Consider the following 26,288-nt stretch of genomic DNA (forward strand, 5'->3'; position numbering starts at 1 on the left):
GGAACAGGACTTCTGCAGAATGCATCAGTGTGGAAGGCAGGAGGAATAAGAAGAAAGAATGTGAGGGGTGAGGAGGGAATCAGACCTGGACTGTGAAAACTTATGGAAGGACTGGGTTATACACAGCATGTTTGGTGGCAACGCAGGGAGGAGGCACTGCTGGGTGAGGGGTGCAGTTTGGTCATGGGCACCTCGATGGGAATGGGCTGTAGAGACAGAATTCATGCAGCTATGGGCACCAGACGTTTGGAGTGGGGCAGTAGCTTCGACCCACTGGGAACCTGTTAGAAGCACAAACTCTTGAGCCCCATGCGGACCTCCTGAGTGCCCATCTGCTCCTGAGTGCCCATCTGCAGCAGAACAAGATCCCAGGGTGAGTGGGCTGCACAGAGACATGGGGTCATGTGTAGGCAGGAGGCAGAGGTGACACCTGAGCTGCTGTTCATAGCACGCTATGGGAGGGAGCACATCCACAGCTGTCTTCTGTCAAATCATGTTTTAAAGAAAAACAAATGCACGGACTACCTGAGGAGCGTCTGTAATTTATTGACATTACTCCTGTAAGCTTCAGAGTATTCATGTTCATCCACCAGTTATTTATTGAGCGCTGTCTGTGTGCAGTACCTCTTGGAGGTGCTGGGGAACAAGAGAACGAGACAGTGTTCGAGCTCTCATGAGCTTACATTTTAGCGAGGTGGGACAGACTCCTGCTAGCAGTCAGCAACATGAGTACAGATGGGTGGGGAGGGAAGAGACGGGTGAGGGGGTGGTGCCATTTTAGCAGGTGTTGGACATCGTCTCTGCTGAACACCACCCAGGGCGAGCCTGGGGCTCTTAGAGGTTGCTTCATGCAGAGAGATGGCGAGAGCAGCAAGGGCCAGTGGGGCTGGATGTGTGGAGACCAAGGGGGCTGTGATGGGACCCGGGCAGACAGGGGCCGCTGACTTTGCTCAGGCCCTCTGTGTGAGGGGCAGCCGTCTGAGCAGAGCAGAGGTATGGTTTATGTTTTAGCAGATGTCGGGGGGGCACAAGGGCCAGTCAGGAAGGAGAGGGTGGAGGGGATCGAAGAGTGACTTTATATCCAGGTCAGGATGAGCATCTTGTTGCATGTCCAGGTGCAAACCCAGAGCCAGCACTGACTTGTAAAGTTCTGAGCCTCAAGGGAGAGGCCAGGGCTGTGGGTGGCCTCAGGGAGCCGTGGGATGGTAAGAGGGAGCACAGAGCTAGAGGAGCAGTCAGAGGGCTGGATCACAGGCACCAAAGAGGAATGGGGTCTAGGAGGAAGGAAGGGCCAGTGGGGTCATCTTCCAGAACACAGGGGTCATTTACTTCCTACCACGTGACAGTGCTAGGGCTGGGTTCCACCCTTGTCATCTGCATGGTTCCCTAGTGTCATCGTGGGCTGGGCCCTGTGTCTATGTCCCTCCACCATGAGCTGCTCAGTGGCAGAGACTGTCCTGCTTCCAGCCCCTTGAGCACCAGGCCTGGACCCTGGTATTATCTCCAGTGTTTACTGTGAATTCTGTATATGGATGTTACCGTCTCTAAAGAAGCACATTAAAGAGTACTTGTTGATTAATCATGCTGAAACGTCATCTTTCTTTCATAGAAGGGAGAATTCCACAAGTTGGCTGATGCCAAGATATTTTTGAGCGACTGCCTGGCATGTGACAGCTGTATGACTGCAGAGGAAGGAGTCCAACTTTCCCAGCAAAATGCCAAGGACTTCTTCCGCGTTCTGAACCTTAACAAGGTAAGGCATTCGGGGCGTTTGCTGATGCTGGGGAGCCGACCTGGAGGAGGTGGAGGTGAGGCCTGGCTTCCTGCACAGAAGCCTCTGCTGGGACATCGGATGCACATCTCAGCCTTTTCCTGGTATTGCTAACGTCCTGCTTTGACCTTCTTCCAAATTCTCCATCAAGAGCAAAATCCTTGCACAATTTCATGCTCCCTTAATGATGCTCAGGCAGTGGTGGGGAGGGCTGGCACCACCCCTCAGGCTCCTGTGGCTTAAGTGGGGCCTCTGCCTGGTGAGGTCAGGTAACACGGGTGTTGGTGATCATGCGGGCAGCACAGAGCTGGAGCTCCTGCTGTTCTGCCTCAGCTGCACGTTTTCGGACACGAGAATTATGTTCTAATAGACCGATCAGCTTGGGGCAAGGCAGAGACACTCCGAGGAAGTAAAATTTCCCAAAGCTCCTTCCTTCAGCTCATACCTGCAGACCTCCTGTACAGAACGAGAGGTGCCACTTGTCTTTCCATGAGACAGGTTGTATTAGTCCATTCTCACATTGCTGCAAAGAACTACCTGACACTGGGTAATTTATAAAGCAGAGAGGTTTAATTGACTCACAGTTCCACAGGCTCTACAGGAGACATGGCTGGGGAGGCCTCAGGAAACAATCATGGCGGAAGAGCGAAGGGGAAGCAAGCACGTCTTCACGTGGCAGCAGGAGAGAGCAAGTGAAGGGGGAGGTACTGCACCCTTGTAAACAACCAGATCTTGTGAGGACTCACTCACTATCACAAGAAGAGCAAGTGGGAGATCCGCCCCCATGACCCAGTCACCTCCCGCCAGGCCCAGCCTTCAGTTTCACATGAGATTTGGTGGGGACACAGCCAAACCATATCACAGGTGAAAGAGAAAGGAAGAGACAAAGGCAGATGAGGCTGAAAAGCACTTCTTGGTTTCCATGCTGTCACCTCCACAGGAAGCATCGGCATCCTACCCTGCCCAGGGTGTAGGAGCCCATTCACAGTAGGTAGTGTGCTAGAGCAAGGTAGGGGCCTCGAGAAACACTGACTGGCGCAAGTGTGGTGGCATAGGGGACAGCCAAGGAGCCTTCTTAGCGTTTGCCATTCACCCCTGTGGCATCTTCTTCTGGACAAGTCATCCAGCATCAATTAGATCACAATATTTTTCTTTTTGAGACAGGGCCTCACCCAGGCTGGAGTGCAGTGGAGCAATTTTTCTTATTGAGACAGGGTGTCACCCAGGCTGGAGTGCAGTGGTGCAATTTTTCTTATTGAGACAGGGCGTCACCTAGGCTGGAGTGCAGTGGTGCAGTTTTTGTTTTTGAGACAGGGTCTCACCTAGGCTGGATTGCAGTGGAGTGAGTCTCAGTGGGGAGACTCAGGTGATCCTTCCACCTCCGGAGGCTCCCTGTTGCCTCCAGAGCAGCTGGGACTACAGACGCGTGCTACCACACCTGCCTAATTTTTGTGTCATTTGTAGAGACGAGGTTTTGCCATGTTGCCCAGGCTGGTCCTGAACTCCTGTGCTCAAGTGATCCTCCTGCCTTAGCCTCCCAAAGTGTTAGGATTACAGGCGTCGGCCACCACACATGACCTAGATCACAATTGCAGATAGAGACACATGTCCTCTGTGTTGCCGGCATTAGTTGTGTCTGGGTGTACCCTGACTTATATGCAGTTGCACGGGAGCTCCATTAGCAAGCAGCAGGCTGCCTGGTTAGGATGTTCTGAACCAGGAGATGTCCCCCACCCATCAGCCAGGTTCACCATGCATACCCATCCCCACCTGCTCACCCTTGGCCTTTCAGGGAACAGAATGGCTTCAGCCATTTTATTATGTTGAACAGACTTAGTGGATACAGCTTTGCAGACTACTAGAGACTTAATTCTGTGGTGTCAACGGTTTTTGCAAAACCCTTGAAAGTGTCTGTGTCACTTTATACTTCCCTAAGTGATATGGGCAAACAGCTGTGTGCAGCCATCCTGGTCACATTCAATATCAAATTCAGTGTTTTCCAACCTGACACGTAGAAAATTATATCTCGTTTGCATTTTCTTGCTTATTTAGAGAAGTTGGTTACCCTAGATTATGTTTATTGACAGTTTATATTTTATCTTATGCTGCCTGTCCAGTCTACAACTTATATTTTAGCATGGTGTGAGATGTGGATACATTCTTTTTCCTTTTTTTTCTTTTTTGAGATGGAGTCTCTCACTGTCTCTCAGGCTGGGGTGCAGTGGCGTGATCTCAGCTTATTGCAACCTCTCCTTCCTGGGTTAAAGCAATTCTCCTACCTCAGCCTCTGAAGTAGCTGGGGTTACAGGCAGGCACCACCATGCCCAGCTAATTTTTGTATTTTTAGTAGAGATGGGGTTTCATCATGTTGGCCAGGCTGGTCTCGAACTCCTGACCTCAAGTGATCTGCTCGCCTCGGCCTCCCAAAGTGCTGGGATTACAGGCATGAGCCACCACACCCGGCCAGATGCATTCTTTTCTATTTGAAAAAATCAAATTGTTCTAGCATCTCTGTTCTTCCCCCGTTGACCTGAAATATCTCACTTCTCTCATATATTGATAGATGTGCATCCATTTCTTTCTTTATTTTGGCCATGTTGGCCAGGCTGGTCTTGAATTCCTGGCCTCAAGTGATCCACCCGCCTTTGCCTCCCAAAGTGCTGGGATTACAGGCATGAGCCACCGTACCTGGCCTTCTTTTTTTTTTTCCCCTATTACTTCCACCCCACCCTCCTGCTGTGTGTCTATTTCTTGACTCTTTTTTGAGATGGAGTCTTGCTCTGTCGCCCAGGCTTGAGTGCAGTGGTGCGATCTTGGCTAACTGTGACCTCCACCTCCTGGGTTCAAGCAGTTCTTCTGCCTCAGCCCCCTGAGTAGCTGGGATTACAGCTGCACACCACCATGTCTGGCTAGCTTTTGTATTTTCAGTAGAGATGGGGTTTCTCCCTGTTGGCCAGGCTGGCCTCGAGCTCCTGACCTTAGGCTATCCACTGGCCCAGGCCTCCCAAAGTGCTGGGATTACAGGCGTGAGCCACCACGCCCGGCCCTTGACTCTCTTATCTGAACCTGTCTTCTGTTGCGCTGCCAAGGTCTAGTTTGGGTTTAAGGATATTGATAGCCTTGTGGTTTTATGCTAGTTTATGCAATATTTTTTTAGAACAGTTTGTAGATGAGACTTACAAAACGTCTTGGGCCTGGTTACTTTTTTTTTTTGTGAGACGGAGTCTCGCTCTGTCACCCAGGCTGGAGTGCAGTGGAGTGATCTCAGCTCACTGCAACCTCCATTTCACTGCAACCTCCACCTCCCAGGTTCAAGCAATTCTTCTGCCTCAGCCTCCTGAGTAGCTGGGATTATAGGCACATGCCACCACACCCAGCTAATTTTTGTATTTTTAGTAGAGATGGGTTTCGCCATGTTGGCCAGGCTGGTCTCGAACTCCTGACCTCAAATAATCCGCCTGCCTCAGCCTCCCACAGTTCTGGGATTACAGGTGTGAGCCACCATGCCCAGCCGGGCTGATGACTTTTAAGAGGCATCTCTGGATACCATTTTAATGTGTGTGTTTTTGTATTGTTGTGTAGTAATTTCAGTTATTCATTGGCCAATGTTGTAGTTTATATTTTCCGTTTAAAATTATTTATTTTTTCCAGATATTCACATTTACTGATACAACATTGTTTTTGAAATTGACAAAGTCTCTTAGATCTGTAGTCATGTCTCTTTTAAGACAGAGTACCGGCCAGGCCAGGTGGCTCACGCCTGTTATCCCAGCACTTTAGGAGGCCGAGGCAGGTGGATCACAAGGTCAGGAGTTTGAGACCAGGCTGCCCAATATGGCAAAACCCCGTCTCTACCAAAAAGACAAAAAATTAGCTGGGTGTGGTGGTGGGTCCCTGTAATCCCAGCTACTTGGGAGGCTGAGGCAGGAGAACCACTTGAACCTGGGAGGCAGAGGTTGCAGCGAGCTGAGATCGCGCCACTGCACTGTAGCCTGGGCAACAAGAGTGAAACTCTGTTTTTTGTTTTTGTTTTTTTTTTGAGTCAGAGTATTACTCTGTCACCCAGGCTAGAGTGCAGTGGCTGTGGCTGTTCCCAAGTATGATTATTGCGCTCTGCAGTCTCAAACTCCTGGCCTCAAGTGATCCTCCTGTTTCAGCCTCCTGTGTAGCTGGAACTGTAGGCATGCACCACCGAAGCCAGCTCATGTTTCATTTTTTAAATCCTGACTTTTAAAAAAATATTTACCAGAAGCCCAAACCTCACCATAATCCTGATTTTTTTTCTCCTTTTTCTTAATTATGTTTGCCAGTGTTTGTCTATTTTATTAGTCTTTGCATAGACCATCTATTACGTTGTTCTGAATTTCTCATTAAGGTGTGTAACTTTTACTCCTTGTGTAATCAGCAGATACCTGACATTCTGTATTTCTCTTTCTAGAAATGTGATACCTCAAAGCACAAAGTGCTGGTAGTGTCTGTGTGTCCTCAGTCTTTGCCTTATTTTGCTGCTAAATTCAACCTCAGTGTAACTGACGCATCCAGAAGACTCTGTGGTTTCCTCAAAAGTCTTGGTGAGTCGTCTTTGGATAGATTGGGAATGTATAACTTGAGTTTATAAGCGCCCTTTTTAATCTCTAAAGTTTGTTTTTCAGGGAGGCAGGGTAGATAAGCAACTTCCAAAAGAGTCTCTTGGAACGTAAAAAGACCACGTCCTGTGTGTCATGAAACCCAGCCTCTGATCGGTGGTAGGCGAGTGTCACTTTTCTTTGCTGTGCGCAGACGGGTTTTTTGTTACACAGTGGGAGCTGACCCCGCTGGGACCAAACAGTGACCGCCTTCTGACAACACGGACAGGGACACTGGGACATTCCCATACTGGCCCAGCAACCTCCAAGTCACCCCTTACCCCCAGAGGGTGTGTATTTGATAAACAGTCACTTCTGAAATGATTAGTATCTGGTTTCCCAAGAAGCTCTCTGAAGAGCAGAACAGAAAGGGAATGGGCTTGTGTTCTTTACTTGAGGAATGAAAAGTAGAAATTTAAGAATATAATCAAAGAACTCGGACATCAAGACTGGAATAATACTGCCTGAAATGTTGATGGATGATGCTTCTGCGTCTTCTGCTTTGGTCAAACTGGAACTGCCTCCCTCCATTTGCTTATAGAGGGGCTTTTACAGCCTTGAGCATCCTCATAGCATGATGGTCAATGTGCAAGTTCAGAAAAGGAAAACTGAGTGAGTTGCCAAATAAGAGTTTTTTGTTGTTTGTTTGTTTTTTGAGATGGAGTCTTGCTCTTGGTGCCCCAGGCTGGAATGCAATGGTGTGATCTCGGCTCACTGCAACCTCTGCCTCCCAGGTTCAAGAGATTCTCCTGCCTCACCCTCCCAAGTAGCTGGGACTACTGGCGCCCGCCACCACTCCCAGCTAATTTTTGTATTTTTAGTAGAGGTGATGTTTCACCATGTTGGCCAGGATGGTCTTAATCTCTTGACCTCGTGATCTGCCCACCTTGGCCTCCCAAAGTGCTGGGATTACAGGCATGAGCCGCCGCGCCTGGCCAAGAGTTTTTATTATTCTTTTTTTTTTTTTTTTTCCTTTTGAGACGGAGTGTCACTCTGTCGCCCAGGCTGGAGTGCAGTGGCGCAATCTCAGCTCACTGCAAGCTCCGCCTCCTGGGTTCACGCCATTCTCCTGCCTCAGCCTCTCCGAGTAGCTGGGACTACAGGCGCCCGCCACCACGCCTGGCTAATTTTTTGTATTTTTAGTAGAGATGGGGTTTCATCGTGGTCTCGATCTCCTGACCTCGTGATCCGCCTGCCTCGGCCTCCCAAAGTGCTGGGATGACAAGCGTGAGCCACCGCGCCCGGCTGAGTTTTTATTATTCTACAGTGGCTTTTAAAAATTGTAAATATTGGTCAAGCTTGGTGGCTCATGCCCGTAATCCCAGCACTTTGGAAGGCCAAGACCAGAAGATTGCTTGAGGCCAGGAGCTGGAGACCAGCCTGGACAACATAGCAAGATCCCATCTCTGCTAAATAAGTACGTAGATGTAGATATATTGGGGATTACTGGTGAAATAAAATGATATTTGGAATAAGGATCATCAGGACAGGCTTGAAGTCTGAGCAGCAGCCTGGGGGTCCTGATGTTCCCTGTGCCCTAGGTGCCTGGGCTCTAACAGGGCCTGGTCATCTAGCACATAATGTGCTGCAGCTGAAACCCAGCTACAGTGACAGGTGCACACGCGTTAGGTCGCTTCTTCATGCTTGTCATCGTAAAGCCTCGGGTTAGGTTAGTTTTACTGAAGATCAAAGTTGTCAAATGCTGTATTTTCTCATGATGAAAGCCCTTATTTGGGGATACATTGTTAAAATCATATAACGGAATATTATATATCAACAAAATATACCCACAGTAAAATTGATTTGTTAATGTAATATTTTAAAATTTATAATATTGCTTTTCTTTTGTTTTTGAGATGGAGTCTTGCTCTGTCGCCCAGGCTGGAGTGCCGTAGCACCATCTCAGCTCACTGCAAGCTCCACCTTCCGGGTTCACGCCATTCTCCTGCCTCAGCCTTCCAAGTAGCTGGAACTACAGGTGCCCACCACCACAACTGGCTAATTTTTTGTAATTTTAGTAAAGATGGGGTTTCACCATGTTAGCCAGGATGGTCTCGATCTCCTGACCTCGTGATCTATCCGCCTTGGCCTCCCAAAGTGCTGGGATTACAGATGTGAGCCACCGCGCCCAGCCTGATATTTCTTATAACTAGTTGCGTTTTCTCTCAGTTTTGTTACCTGGGGACGGGGAGAAACAAAAAATTTAAAATTAAAAAAATCAGGCCGGGCGTGGTGGCTCACGCCTGTAATCCCAACACTTTGGGAGGCCGAGGGGGCAGATCCCCTGAGGTCAGGAGTTTGAGACCAGCCTGGCCTAACATGGCAAAACCCCATCTCCACTAAAAATACAAAAATTAGGCCGGGCGCGGTGGCTCACGCCTGTAATCCCAGCACTTTGGGAGGCCGAGGCGGGTGGATCACGAGGTCAGGAGATCGAGACTATCCTGGCTAACACGGTGAAACCCCGTCTCTACTAAAAGCACGAAAAATTAGCTGGGCGTGGTGGCGGGCACCTGTAGTCCCAGCTACTTGGGAGGCTGGGGCAGGAGAATGGCGTTAACCCGGGAGGTGGAGCTTGCAGTGAGCCAAGATCGCGCCACTGCACTCCAGCCTGGGCGACAGAGCGAGACTCTGTCTCAAAAAAAAAAACCAAAAAAAAAAAACAAAAATTAGCCTGGCATGGTGGCAGGCACCTGTAATCGCAGCTACTTGGGAGGCTGAGGCACAAGAATCGCTCAAACCCGGGAAGCAGAGGTTGCAGTGAGTTGAGATTGCGTCACCACACTCCGGGCTGGGTGACAGAGCAAGACTGTCTCAGAAAAAAAAGGCCGGGTACGGTGGCTCACCCCTGTAATCCCAACATTTGGGAGGCCGAGGCGGGTGGATCACGAGGTCAGGAGATCGAGACCATCCTGGCTAACACGGTGAAACCCCGTCTCTACTAAAAAATACAAAAAAAAAAAATTAGCCGGGCGTGCTGGCGGGCGCCTGTAGTCCCAGCTACTCGGGAGGCCGAGGCAGGAGAATGGCGTGAACCTGGGAGGTGGAGCTTGCAGTGAGCCAAGATCATGCCACTGCATTCCAGCCTGGGCGACAGAGCGAGACTCCGTCTCAAAAAAAAAAAAAAAAAAATTAGCATAAAATTTTAAACCATTATAAAAGTATGCCCAGCCATTCTGTACTTTTACTGTACATTCTACTTTTAAACACACCAAGAACCATCACAGACTGAAATTTAATTTGCCCTGGAAGGGAATGCTGTGGTTACGTTGTAATATTTCATTAATTTATATATGGAGTAAGGTATTTTAAAATGTAGATGTAGAGAGAGAAGAAGCACGAGAGAGAACATACATAATTCATTGTGAAAAATTGTACACGCTCATTGTTTACAAAATAAAAGGTAAAGCACACGGTCTTGAACTTAACGCCATTAGGAGTAGAAAAGAACCAAGACTGATTTTATTATCTTAGGAGAGACACTTGTAGAATCTATGCTTTAAGTTTGTCTCTTAAACATGCGAAAGCAAAAATGAGTAAGAATGAGGAAGTATTGGCTGGACGCAGTGGCTCACGCCTGTAATTCCAGCACTCTGGGAGGCCAAGGTGGGTAGATCACTTGAGGCCAGGAATTCAAGACCAGCCTGGCCAACATGGTGAAACCTCATCTCTACTAAAAAATACAAAAATTGGCCGGGCATAATGGCGGGCGCCTGTAATCCTAGTTACTCGGGAGACTGAGGTGGGAGGATCACTTGAACCCGGGAGGCGGAGGTTGCAGTGAGCCGAGATTATGCCACTGCACTCTAGCCTGGGTGACAGAACGAGACTCCGTCTCAAAAAAAAAAAAAGAGGAAGCCTAAAAGTAGATCTTTCAGTACATGATTTAAGCTGAATATGCTCCTCTCTCCTGCAGGGGTGCACTATGTATTTGATACGACGATAGCTGCGGATTTTAGTATCCTGGAGAGTCAAAAAGAATTCGTGCGTCGCTATCGCCAGCACAGTGAGGAGGAACGCACCCTGCCCATGCTGACCTCTGCCTGTCCTGGTGAGCCCCTGGACCCCCGCTCTGTTGGCCTGAGGTGCCAACAGAGGTTTCACAAGATTCTGCAGGTGCTGGATGAGGTTGGAGGCAGGCAGACCCATCCCACCCAGCCTTGTAGACCAGGAGGGAAGAGCTTGGCCTGATTCACAGAGGGTGTTTGATGTTTTGGGACAGCCAATTTAGTTTTTCATCAGAGTTGCCACACTGGAAAGGCCAGTATGTTTGTTTATTTTATTTTATTTTATTTTTTTGAGACAGTCTCGCTCTGTCTCCCAGGCTGGAGTGCAGTGGCACGATCTCTGCTCACTGCAAGCTACGCCTCCCGGGTTCAAGCGATTCTCCTGCCTTAGCCTGCCAAGTAGCTGGGACTACAGGCGCCCGCCACCACGACCGACTAATTTCTTTTTGTATTTTTAGTAGAGACGGCGTTTCACTGTGTTAGCCAGGATGGCCTCGATCTCCTGACCTCGTGATTTGCCTGCCTCGGCCTCCCAAAGTGCTGGGATTACAGGCGTGAGCCACTGCACCCAGCCAGGTTCAAGCGATTCTTATGCCTCAGCCTCCCAAGTAGCTGGGATTACAGGCTAGCGCCACCATGCCTGGCTAATTTTTATATTTTTAGTAGAGATGGGGTTTCGCCATGTTGCCCAGGCTGGTCTTGAAATCCTGACCTCAAGTGATCTGCCAGCCTTGGCCTCCCAAAGTGCTGGGATTGCAGCTGTGAGCCACCACACCCGTCCTCTAATTTTTTAAATAAATATTTTTAAAAAGGGAAAGAAAAATAGGCCAGGCATGGTGGCTCACAGCCGTAATCCCAACAATTTAGAAGGCTGATGTGGGAGGATTACTTGAGCCCAGGAGTGTGGGACCAGTCTCATCAACATAGTGAGACCTTGTCTCTGCAAAAAAAAAAAAAAAGCCAGGGGTGGTGGCAAGTACCTGTAATCCCAGCTACTACGAATCCTAGCCTGAGGTGTTTGAGCCAAGGAGTTAGAGGCTGCAGTGAGCTATGATTCCTCCATTGTACTCCAGCCTGGGCGAAAGACTGAGGTCCTGTCTCTTAAGAAAATCTGTTTTCTCTTGCAAGTACAACATATCTCAGATGTACAAATAATTATGAATAATATGGCAAACGTGCATGTATCCTTTGCCAGCTTAAAAAAAAATACAGAATAAGAAAATTTCTTTACACTGATATTCAGATACTCTCAGGGAGCACTATTTAAACCACTCTTTAATTGGCTTTTGGATGCCTGAGTTATAGAAGAGATTTATCACATGCTTTTCAATTCTGGAAAAATAGAGAGCTTGGGTTAAGAAATTTTCGATGATGCATAAGGGAATAAGGAAGGAATGGCTATCCTGGCAAACAACACTAGTTAAAAATTATTCTAACTACGTGAGGCCTGTGGGAGCATAGGAGAGTTCTATCTAAGCTGGTCGTAGGCTGTATAATTTTTAGGGTTTGGTTCACGTTTCAGTTCTCAATTTATGCTCCCCCCACAATGGTTTCAAATTTTTCTAGCATTTTACATGTCAACCGTTAGTCATTAAGATTATGAGTTAATCAGATGCAACATTGACACTGTGGTTGCTTAGAATATAGACTTACTCTCTAGCCATTTACAAAATATAAAGAGGAAATTTACCATCTGTTCCGTGGGCTGCATTGGTTGGCTCGTTATTTGAGCTGTGTTGTTCACCAGCAACCCACAGCCTGCTGTGATCTCAGCTCCGGATGGGGACAGGGATGTTAGTGACTTCTTTCAGCTGTATGGTTTGCCTTACTGTAAGTGATTCACAGATTTTTGTATCAGAGGTCTAAGTATAAGCCATTTGACACCAGATACAGCCTTTTACTAGATTGTGGGTGTTACATTCAGCTCTTGTGGCATTTTGGGTGTGTTTCCAGGTGTAAAGGGATAATTTCCACACCTGATGGTTTTGGGGGCTCCAGTGACCTGGGAGTATCTGGTGTTTGTGTGCTGAGCCTGCCTCTGTGGTCCCCTTGCTGGAGTGCTTTCCTTTTGGGACCCATTACATGATGCCACACACAACATGGCTTCACAACACCAGTCACACTTGCTCAGTTCCACCCGCAACCAAGGAAGAGGCCGTGTAAAATGATGAAGAACTAAGGCCCATGTCCCCGGAGCAGTGGTTTTTAAATTATAAAAAATTTAGGTCAGGCACAGTGGCTCACGCCTGTAATCCCAGCATTTTGGGAGGCCGAGGTGGGCGGATCACGAGGTCAGGAGATTGAGACCATCCTGGCTAACACGATGAAACCCCGTCTCTACTAAAAATACAAAAAATTAGCCAGGCGTGGTGGCAGGCACCTGTGGTCCCCGCTACTCGGGAGGCTGAGGTGGGAGGATCACTGGAACCCAGGAGGTCGAGGCTGCAGTGAGCTTTGATTGCACCACTGCACTCCAGCCTGGGTAACAGAGCAACCTTGTCAGTCATACATATATACTACATACATACAGCAAATCTCAAGCTAAAATAGGAAGCAAGGGGCTGGTCTGCAGCTGGGGGCTGGAGAAGAGAAAGGATTTGGTGACACATTTCTCAGAAATGCCATCACTGAAAAGAGACCTGTTGGCCCCTACCTAGCATTGTGTTCACTGCCACAGGCGAAGGGATCACCATTTCTATACAAATCAGCAATCTACTCAGGATTCACATCAGCGGAGTTAGTTCCTTCAGTGACTTGAGAAGGTTCCATCCCAGTAGGAGCTCTCATAAGGAAATCAACAAATGCGAGGAGACTGCGAAAAGTTTGTGAAAGAACAGAATTAAAAGATAAAAAGTATAAACTTTATTTCTCAACGTAAGCTCCATCCTTGTCAAGACACTTTTATTTTTTATTTTATTTATTTATTTATTTGTTGAGACAGAGTCTCGCTGTGTCACCCAGGCTGGAGTGCATTGGTGTGATCTTGGCCCACTGCAACCTCCATCCCCCAAGTTCAGGTGATTCTCCCACCTCAGCCTCCTGAGAAGTTGGGATTGCAGGCGCATGCCACCACACCCAGCTAATTTTTGTATCCGTAGTAGAGATAGCGTTTTACCATTTTGGTCAGGCTGGTCTCAAACTCCTGACCTCAGGTGATCCACCTGCCTCAGCCTCCCAAAGTGCTGGAATTACAGGCACTTGCCACCACGCCCGGCTAATTTTTGTATTCTTAGTAGAGACGGGCTTTCACCATGTTGGCCAGGCCAGTCTCAAACTCCTGACCTGAGGTGATCCACCTGCCTCGGCCTCCCAAAGTGCTAGGATTACAGCAGTGAGTCACCGCGCCCAGCTAACACTTTTTTGTTTGTTTGTTTTGAGACGGAGTCTCCCTCTGTCGCCCAGGCTGTAGTGCAGTGGCATGATCTCGGCTCCTCTGCCTCCTGGATTCAAGCGATTCTGCTGCCTCAGCCTCCTGAGTAGCTAGGATTACAGGCATGCACCACCACGCCTGGCTAATTTTTGTATTTTTAGTAGAGACGTGGTTTCACTTTGTTGGTCAGGCTGGCCTCGATCTCCTGACCTCGATGATCTACCTTCCTTGGACTCCCAAAGTGCTGGGGTTACAGGTGTGAGCCACCACGCCCAGCACTTTTGAGATGGAGTTTCACTCTTGTTGCCCAGGCTAGAGTGCAATAGCGAGATCTCGGCTCACCGCAACCCCCACCTCCCAGGTTCAAGCCATTCTCCTGCCTCAGCCTCCCAAGTAGCTGGGATTAGAGGCGCCTGCCACCACGCCCAGCTAGTTTTTATATTTTCAGTAGAGACAGGGTTTCACCGCGTTGGCTAGGCTGGTCTCGAACTGCCGACCTCAGGTGATCCACCTGCCTCGGCCTCCCAAAGTGTGCTGGGATTAGAGGTGTGAGCCACTGTGCCTGGCCAACACTTTTTTTAAACAGGATCTCGCTTTGTTGCCCAGGCTGGAGTGTGGCGGCTCAATCATGGCTCACGAGAGTTTCAACCTCTTGGGCTCAAGTGATCCTCCCACCTCAGCCTCCTGAGTAGCTGGGACCACAGGCGTGCGCCACCACACCCAGCTAATTTATATATATATATATATATGTATATATTTTTAAGACAGAGTCAGGCCAGGCAGGATGGCTCACGCCTGTAATCCCAGCACTTTGGGAGGCCGAGGTGGGAGGATCTCCTGAGGTCAAGAGTTCGAGATCAGCCTAACCAACATGGTGAAACCCTGTCTCTACTAAGAATACAAAAATTGGCCACACGTGGTGGCACACACCTGTAGTCCCAGCTACTTGGGAGGCTGAGGCAGGAGAATCGCTTGAACTCGGGAGCCAGAGGTTACAGTGAGCCGAGATCGTGTGACTGCACTCCAGCCTGGGTGACAGAGCAAGACTGTCTCAAAAAGAAAAAACAAAAACAAAAAAACCCAAACAAACAGAAAAACAACACAGAGTCTTGCTCTGTCATCCAAGCTTGGAGAGCAGTGATGCAATCATAGCTGACTCCAGCCTCAAATTCTTGAGCTCAAAGCCATCCTCCTGCCTCAGTCTCCCAAGTAGCTGGGACTACAGGTGTGCACCACCACGCCTGGCTGATTTTTTTATGTTTGTAGAGACAGAGTCTTACCGTATTGCCCAGGCTGGTCTTGAAATCCTGCCCTCAAGTGTCCCAAAGTGTTGGGATTATAGGCGTGGGCTACTGTGCCCGGCCCTGGGGCATTTCTCTCTGTGGCTGCTTCTGTGTCTCTGTGGGTATTTCCTGAGCACACACGGGCGTATTTATAGGTGAAACTTTGATTGTTAAATGGGATTATCATGTCTGACTATGGGACGTGAGCTGCCTCTCACCCTCTGGGAGACCTTCCCCTCCAGGAGTGGAGTCTACCAAGGTATCTACCCAGCCCCTGTTTGAGGGCAGGTAGCGTGGCTGTCATGTGCACAGGTGTGCAAGTGTCTGTGGGGTCAGGGCCTAAAATCAGTTGCCAGGTCAGCAAGTTCTATGATGTTCTTATGTGCTCTGACTGGGCTGTGCCCCTGCGGGAAAGGAGTAGGCAGGGCTCCTGTGGTGGAATTGCTGTTGTGTGGTCAGCTGCAGTGGTGACTTGTGTTCACCCTGGAAACCACAGCAGCCCTCAACCTCAGGAAAGTGCTCAAATTGTGCGGGCATGTAGTGACACTACAGATTTTGCTATTTATTATGACTTGAGGAGTATAGATTTCTTATATTTTAAAAAGCGTGCAGTTGTTGGGCTGTTAATTTCTAGTCGGTGAGAGAAGTTGGGCAAGCATGTGGCTGCTCTCCCCTGAGCAGTAGCTGCGTGTCCTGGCTGTAAGGACTCTGCAGCTGGCCAGGGGATTCTGCACGGTGCAGCCTGGGCCGCTGCTCCTGCTGCTTTTCAGTGCTTGTTCCCCTTCACCTTTTTGGGGGACCTGTTACCCCGACTCTTACTTGTCTGTCGGCCTTGCAGGGACGCTCCCATTTCCCAATAGCCTCCAGGCCTGTAGGTTCCCATGACCCACAGCCGGGCCACCAAGGACAGGTTTTGGGTCCAGCACGAGCTCCTGGTAAGGCCTGGGGAAAAGGTGTCCTGGCTTCACTCTGGGGCGGCAGGGACTCGAGCTCAGCATTCCCTGGTGCATTACAGGAAGACCAGAGGAAGCAGTAAGGAGCTGACCTTGGATCCCTTCCCTCCTCAGGCTGGGTCCGATACGCCGAGCGGGTGCTGGGTTGCCCCATCACTGCCCACCTCTGCACCGCCAGGTCCCCCCAGCAGGTCATGGGCTCTTTGGTGAAGGATTATTTCGCCAGACAGCAGGTAAGCTGACCTCTCTCTGGAGGACAGGAAGGGCAGGTGAGGGAGGACCATGGCACAGGGGCCCAGGAAGGGGAGGTTCCCCATCTGTCCAGCGTGGTCATGGCCCCCCAGGTGAGCAAAAAGGAAGCTGTGGCTTCAGGAAACATCAGCAGTGCTGTTTCTCACCAATGCCCATCTCCGTTCCTCCCTTCCTTCCTCTTACAACCTTTTTCTTTCTTCTTAACCTTTTCTGTGGCATCTGGTGGTTCTCCTGGGCCCATTCGGGGTAGAGTAGAAATGCTGCCCACCCTGCTGAGAATGAGGCCCCGAACCTTGCCCAGAGATGCTGCCTGCCTGCTGTTGGGATGCCTCACCCAAGGAGGCCTAGAGTGGCCTGTGCCCGGAGGCTGAGGGCCGCTGTCATTTAGGGAGCCAAACCTGGCCTCTGCCCTGGCCTTTCCCTCAGACCGTGGGCATCACATGACTTCCTTAGCCACTTCTGTGAGATTCCGCAGTGGCCATGATGCTGTCCTCCACTTGATGGAGTGAGTCCCGGCCTGAGGTTCCTGCGTGCCCCATGCCTCGGCCCATCGTGTTATCCCTTCCCACAGCCCTCTGCGGCCACCAGGTCCTCCCAGAACTCCCTGATGTCTCCAAGGCCACCCTCAAAGGGACCCTAATCCCATGGTTTATTCTCCAGCCGCTGGCATGCCCCACACTGCTCTTCTCAATCAGACTTTACACCTCTCTCCAGGGGAGCAGCCATGTCCAGGCACTGTGGTAACTGGAGTAGAGGGCAACATCAGGATCTTTCAGACATTTGAAGTCAGCCTAAAGAGGCACGCGCATTTGGCAGCCTTGTTATCTTAGCAATAGGCAGTGTTTTCTTTCTACCCATAAAGTCATAATTTGGCAAATTATAAACATGATGTCAGAGTATACACGTTCAGTTTAGGCAGGACCGAAAAATGAGCTATAGGACTTTATGTCTGTCCCTTGCCCTGCCCCCACCTGAAGAGAGCCATGTGTTTCTAGATCTTCCACGTGCTGCCGTCTCCCCTGGCTGGAGCCCAGAGCTATGTGTCCTCCTGTAGGTGCCGTGAGGGGCAGCCGCAGTGACCTGGCCTCCAGCAGCCCCTCACCTGACCACCTGGCACAGCTGCAACCAGGGGCGGGTTTCCTCTTTTGCTCCGCCCCTGCCCTGAGTGGGTCCTTTCCACCCAGACCTCACCACAGGGTCACTTGGCAACTGCCGGCTCTTGGCTTTGCCAACAGTTCAGGCCCAGCCACAGGCACCTGCTCTGTGTGGACCCAGGAGAGGGGTAGCTTGGGTGTGCATCGCTTGGGAAGATTGAGGAAAGTCTGTGGGTGAAGTAGCCACACACACACTCAGGCCTCCCGCAATGGCTCCATGCCGGACCAGCAACGGCTCCATGATGGCTGGACTTCCTCTTACCTGTTTTGTGCCCATGTGCACAGGTTCAGGAGGAAATGGGCTCAGCCTTCCCAGTTCTTCCAGGAGGCTCCACTGGCTGGGGGGCTTTGCAGATGGTTTGGGAGGACCACACCCAGTCCCGAGGGAGGCAGCAGACAGACACGGATGGGGTGCTGATGCTCGGTAGAGTTGAAGAGGGGATGGGAGCCAGATGTGGCTACAGCAGTTTCATCTGTGGGGCCCGGCCTCAGACCCACAACAGTCCCAGCCCCAAGAAAGTGCCGCATGCAGCCAGGCCCAATGGCTCATGCCTGTAATTCTAGCACTTTGGAGGCCGAGGCGGGCAGATTGCTTGAGCTCAGGAGTTTGAGACCAGCCTGGGCAACACGGTGAAACCCCATCTCTACTAAAGTACAAAAAATTAGCCAGGTGTGACGACATGCGCCTGTAGTCCCAGCTACTCGGGAGGCTGAGGCAGGAGAATCGCTTGAACCCGGGAGGCGGAGGTTGCAGTGAGCTGAGATCGCGCCACTGCACTCCAACCTGGGTGACAGAACAAGACTCTGTCTCAAAAAAAAAAAAAAAAAAATGCCGCATGCAGTGTCTGGAGGGCAGCAGCAGGGGGGCATTCGGTCTCCCATCCCTCTTGTCCTGGGCACCAAGCGTAAGCTGCCGTCACCTCTCCACCAGCTCTAAATATGGGTGCCCCTCTCCCACAGAACCTGTCTCCAGAGAAGATTTTCCACGTCATCGTGGCCCCTTGTTATGACAAGAAGCTGGAGGCTCTTCAGGAAAGCCTTCCCCCTGCTTTGCATGGCTCCCGGGGCGCTGACTGCGTGTTAACATCAGGTGAGAGGTGGGCGGGGGTGCACCTGGGTGCTGGGGAAATCTCCGACTGGCCAGTACACACCAGAGCCAGGCAGATCTGTGTCCCAGAGCCATCTCAGTGCCTGCCAATGTGGTCCCTTGTCTGAAATTACTGACAGCTGAGGGTCCTAGGGGCTTAATTGCAGGTGAAGAGGAGGGTCATGTTCAATCTAGCCTCCTGTCTCCTCTGTGCATCTTCCTCAAGATAAATTGGGTCTCAGCTGGGCACAGTGGCTCATGCCTGTAATCTCAGCACTAGGAGGCCAAGGCGGGTGGATCACTTGAGGTCAGGAGTTCGAGACCAGCCTAACCAACATGGAGAAACCCCATCTCTACTAAAAATACAAAAAACTAGCCGGGCGTGGTGGCACATGCCTGTAATCCCAGCTGCTCGGGAGGCTGAGGCAGGAGAATCGCTTGAACCTGGGAGGCAGAGGTTGCAGTAAGCCGAGATTGCGCCATTACACTCCAGCCTGGGCAACAAGAGTAAAACTTTGTCTCAAAAAAAAAAAAAAAAAGATAAATCAGGTCTCTGGGAGAACACTCGGGCAGTATGGTGGCCCAAACTTTACATTATAGTCCATGTAAGGTACTTATTTCTTGGTAGGAAAGTTGTCTATAGCCATAGCGGGTCTCCTTCTCACAAACCAAGTCTGCACTTAAAACACAAGTGAAGTTTTTTTCATTCAGAGTAAAATGAAAAAGGCACATTTGCTCCAGTGATACTGCCTTTACCACGGTATCGGCCACTCCTTTCAGACGTTAAGAACCTACAGTGAGTTCTGTGTGTGTTGTGGATGGAAGTCATTCCCTGGAATTATGTGGAACCCATTCAGAAGAATGTTGACATCAGTTGGTGGGGGAAGCTTAAGACTTTGTTAAAATTCTGGTGGAACTGTTTTAATTGGTCTCTGAAAACAGATCCCTGCAGGTATTTAGATCAGTGGTAGGTGAGGCAGAGAGGTCAGCTCTCAGGGACAATCTTTAAGGGCGCCAATGTCCCTCACAGGCCCCTGACTTGAAATTCTAGCACGCAGATGCCTCTGGAAAGGTCCCCACCCCATAGGCACAGGCTCCCTGTGGGGTGATGTGGCAGGGGTGTTAAAGGATGAGGGATAGAAGGGTCCTCAGCACTGCCGTCCTTCACTCTCAGAGGAAGGGCCCAGGGGCCATCTGCTTATGTTGACAAAATAAAAACATGTGTGGCGGGCTGTCAGAAGAACCATGTTTAGCCATCTTTCTTCTGAGTGCAGATTTATAGGAAATTATGCTATTTTCTTACCTGTGTTTCCAGCCATCTCATAGCATCTGATGTGATGCCACAGCCATGGTTTTAGAGGCTCAGTTTTTCTATTAAGGGTTTTTTCAGGCATCCTCATGTAAAAGGAAATACAGAAAGAAAGTGGTTCTCACTTTCAGTTGATGTCATTGCAGAATAAACAATTGTCATATAAATGTAGCTGGGTACAGTGTCTCAGGTCTCTAATTCCAGCCACTCAGGAGGCTATGGCTGGAGGATCACTTGAGCCCAGGAGTTTGAGACCTTGCTGGGAAACACAGTGAGACCTCGTCTCTTTTTTTTTTTTTTTTTTTTTGAGACGGAGTCTCAGTCTGTCGCCCGGGCTCTGCAGTGGCTCCATCTCGGCTCACTACGACCTCCACCTCCCAGGATCAAGCGATTCTCCTCCCTCAGCCTCCTGAGTAGCTGGGATTATAGGCGCGCCCCAGCACACCAGGCTAATTTTTGTATTTTTAGTACAGAGGGGGTTTCGCCATGTTGACTAGACTGGAGACCTTGTTTCTTAGAAAAAAAAAAAAAGGGCTGGGCACAGTGGCTCACACGTGTAATCCCAGCACTTCAGGAGGCTGAGGCACGCTGGTCACCTGAGGTCAGGAGTTCGAGACCAGCCTGGCCAACATGGTGAAACCCCCGTCTCTACTAAAAACACAAAAATTAGCCGGGCGTGGTAGTGTGCACCTGTAATCCCAGCTACTCAGGAGGCTGAGGCAAGAGAATCGCTTGAACCCGGGAGGCAGAGGTTACAGTGAGCCAAGATCGCACCACTGGACTCCAGCCTGGGTGGTGGAGGTGAGACTCCATCTCAAAAAAAAAAAAAAATGCAACCAGTGTATATTTCATCATCCTATCTCTGTGAGCTTGTTATACACAAAAGTTTTCTGTTTGTTTCAAGCAAAGTGGGCCAAAAGAGTTTACAGATTTTCCACATGGGAAAATCATGGAGAGATTGTTTACATAAATCCCACAGTTCAAGGGCAGAAAGAGGAATGGAAAGAGGAATTAGAATTGAATTCTGCTTACATTTTATTAGTGTTTCATTTTATTGGCCTCACTTTGCCCTTTAATGGACTCCTGCTGTCTGTGATGGAGATTTCATAGGAGGGAGGTCATCCAGGGTCACTAATGTCAAACTTCCTGCAGGGGAAGAAAAGTTCCTGCGGCTATCTGTGTCTTTTCAGTGTCTCTTACTTCGTTTGTCTGCAGGTGAAATTGCTCAAATAATGGAGCAAGGTGACCTCTCAGTGAAAGATGCTGCCGTCGACACTCTGTAAGTGGCTTCTCTGGGGAGAGTCCTCTGGGGGGCAGGACCTCTTGTCAGCCCTGCCAGCCCCCTGCCAGGCCCAGGGCTGCCCTGCTTTATGACAAGGCCATGTGAAGCACTGCAATGCAGTCCCCCAGGCCCCTGCCACAACCCTCAGTCACCCTCCTAGCTGTTGAACGGGATACCATTCACCAGGGCTGCCAGGGAGTTGGAAGGCTTGGCTGGCTTCCGTGGTGTGATTGCCACCCTAAACCCTCGAAGAAGGACGAAATGCACAAACAGCGTTGTCCTCACTGGCGCAGGGCCGTTCATGTGTGCACCAGCCCTCTTCTTCCTGAGTGCCATCTGTGCCTCACGTTCCATGTGGCCTATGGGGCAGTGGGGCAGCTCCCTCAGGCCCCTTTGCACCAAGAGTGTCAGGCTGGGTTCTGCTGGGGGCGGTGACCTTGATACCCAGCAAGGCCTAGGGCTCCTGCTGCACCCCAGGCACTGGGCAGGGAGCACCACAAAGGCAGCGGCGTGTGTCCTCACCAACACTCCGCATCCCAGGTGCAGCATTCGTACCCTTTTGGGGGAAGGTAAGATAGAAGTTTACAGAATTTAAGCATCTGTGGGGCCAGGCGTGGTGGCTCACACTTATAATCACAGTACTTCGGGAGGCTGAGGTAGGAGGATCGCTTGAGTATAGGAGGCCGGGGCTACAGTGAGCTATGATTGTGCCACTCCACTCCAGCCTGGGAGACAAGACCCTGTCGGGCATGGTGGCTTATGCCTGTAATCCCAGCACTTTGGGAGGCCGAGGCGGGTGGATCACCTGAGGTGCGGAGTTCAAGACCAGCCTCACCAACATGGAGAAACCCGGTCTCTAATAAAAATATAAAATTGGCTGGGCATGATGGTGCAAGCCTGTAATCCCAGCTACTCAGGAGGCTGAGGCAGGAGAATTGCCTGAACCCGGGAGGCAGAGGTTGCTGTAAGCTGAGATCATGCCATTGCACTCCAGCCTGGGCAACAATAGTGAAACTCCGTCTCAAAAAAAAAAGAAAAAGAAAAAGCCCGTAAGCATCTGGAGCACCTGCAAGAGCCTGTGCATGGGCTCGGCGCGACTGAGAGTCTTCCGCCTGGCCCGAGCATCAGGCAGGCCCTCCTGAGACCCCTCAAGATGCTAGAAATGGGACTTTCTCAAAGTTTAAACACCTGTAGAGGATTTAGCTTCTTTGGTGGTGAACTTGGATTGTGATGCCCTCTGGAAGTCTGGTTTCACTCTTACTGTACATCGGCATTCATGAAGGACTTGTATTTTCTCTGCCTGGTGAGGTTTGGAGACTTGAAGGAGGACAAGGTGACGCGCCATGATGGAGCCAGCTCGGACGGGCACCTGGCACACATCTTCAGACATGCGGCCAAGGAGCTGTTCAACGAGGATGTGGAGGAGGTCACTTACCGAGCCCTGAGGTGTGGGGCAGCATCCACAGCCTGTCTGTGCCTGTGGTTAGCACGTGTGCATGGTGTGCCTGTGTGGATCTGTGCATGTGGCGGTTCTATGTATGGAGTTTACACAAGTCAAAATCAAAAGGACTTTTTTGTGTTTATTCAGACCTTTTATTTTGCTGACATTCCAAACTTACATTAGAAAGTGTTCTTGGCCGGGTGCAGTGGCTCATGCCTGTAATCCCAGCACTTTGGGAGGCCGAGGCGGGCGGATCATGAGGTCAGGAGATCCAGACCATCCTGGCTAACACGGTGAAACCCCGTCTCTACGAAAAATACAAAAAATTAGCCGAGTGTGGTGGTGGGCGCCTGTAGTCCCAGCTGCTTGGGAAGCTGAGGCAGGAGAATGGCGGGAACCCGGGAGGCAGAGGTTGCAGTGAGCCGAGATGGTGCCACTGCACTCCAGCATGGGCAACAGAGCAAGACTCCGTCTCAAAAAAAAAAAAGAAAGTGTTCTTAAGTCACAGATAAAGGACTTGATGGATCAAAATTCTCTGTGTCCATTTTGTAGAAACAAAGACTTCCAAGAGGTCACCCTTGAGAAGAACGGAGAGGTGGTGTTACGCTTTGCTGCGGCCTATGGCTTTCGAAACATCCAGAACATGATCCTGAAGCTTAAGAAGGGCAAGTTCCCGTACCACTTTGTGGAGGTCCTCGCCTGTGCTGGAGGTGAGGCGCCAAGAGCAGCACCTCGCTCTGTCCCCCATGGGTGCTCAGGCCACACTGGTCCTGCAGCCACCAGAGAGAGGGTGCTCTTGGCCACCCAGAGCCTCTCTCAGCCCCGAGAGCTTTGTAGGGTGTGGATGCTCCCGTGGGGCTTGTGCTGGGACATTCTAGGCTCCATTGGTTTTGCTCTTTTCCTCACCCCACGTAGCATGTGGGCATTCTCTTGGGGACGTGCCCTCAGGAGGCCCCACATGGCACCAGGTGAGAGTCAGCCTGTGGCAGCTGGCTTAGAGAACAAATCACAAGAGTTGAGGCTGCCCTGCCTGGGAGAAACACCCCTGCCTCCTGCCAGTCACCAAGCACGAGCCTGCTCTGTCCTGAGTGATGGGAGAGAGCAGTGAGAGGTGGAAGCGGGAAGGGGTGTGACCCAGCCTGGGCCTGAGGGGCTCCCTTGCTGCGTGGAGGGACGGTGGGCCACTGTGGGCTGCGATCATCCAGGCAAGTGAGGAAGGATCCCCACCTGGGGCAGGGGGCGTGAGAGGACGAGAGGAGGCCAGGACACGGTGGGGGTCTCCGGGAAGGACTTGCTGAGGGTATGTGGCAGGGAAGAAGGGGACCCCCTGCCCCTGACCCATGGTGGTCCATCTGCGCCCCTGGTGGGGAACCGAGGACCTTTGTGCCATTGTGAGTCGGGGGGGCACCACGAGGGACTCGAGTGGAAATGCCAGGTGCAAGTCAGTTGGAGGAGCGGCTCCACTGATGTTAGGCAAGTGAGACAAGGTGTGAAGCCACAGGATGGGAGGGGCCCCTGGGCAGGGCACAGACAAGGGTGTGTCTTTCAACACGAAGGATCTCGTAGAGGAGGGGAGGTCCCAGCCAGCACTGACAAGAGGACGGTGAGGGCAGAAAGGCGAGCATGTGGCCTTGGAGGCCTCACTGAGCATTCCAGGGGCATGGAAGGGTCAGTCCCACAGCTGGGCTGAGGAGCAGCCAGGAGGTGGGCTGTGAAGCAGGGCCTCTGGGAGGGTCTCTGCATGCAAGTGGGTGGAGCTGGGGCCTGAGGAAGGAGAAGGTGCAAGCCAGCCCCCTGGGAAAGTGGAGGTTGGAGACCAGCTGGGGTGCCACCCTGGAACCCATGGGGAGTGAGGTTTAACCAGGGAAATTTGCTCCAGATTGTTTTAAATGAACTCTTACACTACTAAGAGTGACATCATGTAACACGCTGGAGAGTAAGTAGCATTAATAGATAGGAGACACATTTTCACTCAGGCCAGTGTTGGGTGTGTGGGCTCACGGCTGGGCTCACAGCTCAGCTGCCTCCGGTGCAGCCTCCAGGCAGGGCCCAGCACACTTAACACGTGTGGTGCAGGCAGGAGTGGTTTAACTGCTTGTTCACAATTCCTGTGCTATTCTGGTTTTGCCAAATTCCAAGAGAAGTTGGAAATCGGGATTTGCATATAAAGCCACCCAGTTCTAAAAGGTTGGCAACTTAGGTTTTAGGTAAAACCATTTTATGGGTGATGTAAATGGGTAAGAATGAGAGGCACAGGAGTCCAGGTGCAGTGGCTCATGCCTTTAATCCCAGCACTTTGGGAGGCCAAGGCGGTTGGATTACCTGAGGTCAGGAGTTTGAGACCAGCCTGGCCAACATGGTAAAACCCTGTCTCTACTAAAAATACAAAAATTAGCCAGGCATGGTGGCACACACCTGTAACCCCAGGTACTTGGGAGACTGACGCGGGAGAATCACTTGAGCCCAGGAGATGGAGGTATGGAGGTTGCAGTGAGCCGAGATTAGGCCACTGCGCTCTAGCCTGGCCAACAGAGAGAGACTCTGTCTCGGGAAAAAAAAAAAAAAAATGAGAGGCACATGGGGCTGTGAGTCTGGGATCAGTGTCCCTGACAGCCTTGGGGAAGACCTTGGCCTGTGCAGCCAGCCCTAGCCTTAGGCCACGCAACATTCCACGTCCCCTTTATTCCTCTCCGGCTTCCAAACTGTCTTCTCTGTGAGGCAAAAGCTTCCTTAAGACTATCCCGGCTGGGTGCGGTGGCTCACGCCAGTAGTCCCAGCTTGATGTAGGATTGCTGCTTGAAGCCAGGAGTTCAAGACCAGCCTGAGCAACATAGCGAGACCCGCCCCTCCCCCCGCAATCTCTACAAAAAATTTAAAAATTAGCCGGGCAAGGTGGTGTGTGTCTGTAGTTCTAGCTGCTCAGGAGGCTAAGGCGGAAAGATTGCCTGAGCCCAGGATAAACTTACCTGTGTTTATCTTTCAGGATGCTTAAATGGCAGAGGCCAAGCCCAGACTCCAGATGGACATGCGGATAAGGCCCTGCTGCGGCAAATGGAAGGCATTTACGCTGACATCCCTGTGCGGCGTCCGGAGTCCAGTGCACACGTGCAGGAGCTGTACCAGGAGTGGCTGGAGGGGATCAACTCCCCCAAGGCCCGAGAGGTGCTGCATACCACATACCAGAGCCAGGAGCGCGGCGCACACAGTCTGGACATCAAGTGGTGAAGTCAGGCCGGGGCCTTCCAGCTGCTCCTGGGGCCAGAGCCAAGAGTCTCTCAGTAGAGGGAGGGGCTGCCCTGAGTGGAGTATTAAAGACACTTAAGAGAACTGCTCAATGGGTTACTTTGGTTTCTCAGAGTTCGCTGCTACCCCGTTTATTGGAGGCCCCTTAGGCAGTTTCATGTGGTGCTAGCTTCATAATAGGTGTGAGATTGGAACTTTTCTTTTCTTTTTTTTTTTTTTTTTTTTTTTGAGACGGAGTCTCACTCTGTCACCCAGGCTGGAGTGCAATGGCGCAATTGCAGCTCACTGCAACCTCTGCCTCCCGGGTTCAAGCGATTCTTCTGCCCCAGCCTCCCAAGTAGCTGGGACTACACGCGCACACCACCATGCCCAGCTAATTTTTGTATTTTTAGTAGAGATGGGGTTTCACTATGTTAGCCAGGCTGGTGTTGAACTCCTGACCTCCTGATCCACCTGCCTTGGCCTCCCAAAGTGCCAGGACTGCAGGCGTGAGCCACCGTGCCTGGCAGAT

General features: G+C 50.8%; 1 protein-coding gene across 11 annotated transcripts in view; it reads left to right on the forward strand.

Annotated features, from left to right (window-relative positions):
* NARF (nuclear prelamin A recognition factor) overlaps window positions 1-25,861 on the forward strand; it is a 30,499-nt gene extending 4,638 nt beyond the window's left edge. Inside the window, exons 3-12 of one of the 11 annotated variants that reach the window (XM_055242976.2) lie at window positions 1,610-1,753; window positions 2,356-2,475; window positions 6,210-6,342; window positions 10,313-10,447; window positions 16,124-16,242; window positions 18,376-18,505; window positions 21,027-21,090; window positions 22,402-22,539; window positions 23,087-23,244; window positions 25,518-25,861. In XM_055242976.2, coding sequence (XP_055098951.1) covers window positions 1,610-1,753; window positions 2,356-2,475; window positions 6,210-6,342; window positions 10,313-10,447; window positions 16,124-16,242; window positions 18,376-18,505; window positions 21,027-21,090; window positions 22,402-22,539; window positions 23,087-23,244; window positions 25,518-25,759 — 1,383 coding nt within the window. In that variant the 3' untranslated portion in view covers window positions 25,760-25,861. The remainder of the gene's footprint in view (window positions 1-1,609; window positions 1,754-2,355; window positions 2,476-6,209; window positions 6,343-10,312; window positions 10,448-16,123; window positions 16,243-18,375; window positions 18,506-21,026; window positions 21,091-22,401; window positions 22,540-23,086; window positions 23,245-25,517) is intronic. The other 10 variants (XM_055242977.2, XM_055242978.2, XM_063617423.1 and 7 more) reach the window with 10 other exon arrangements.
* The last annotated feature ends 427 nt before the right edge of the window (window positions 25,862-26,288 follow it).

This window comes from Symphalangus syndactylus, chromosome 14 (assembly GCF_028878055.3).
Source record: "Symphalangus syndactylus isolate Jambi chromosome 14, NHGRI_mSymSyn1-v2.1_pri, whole genome shotgun sequence".
Classification (NCBI taxonomy): Eukaryota; Metazoa; Chordata; class Mammalia; order Primates; family Hylobatidae; genus Symphalangus; species Symphalangus syndactylus.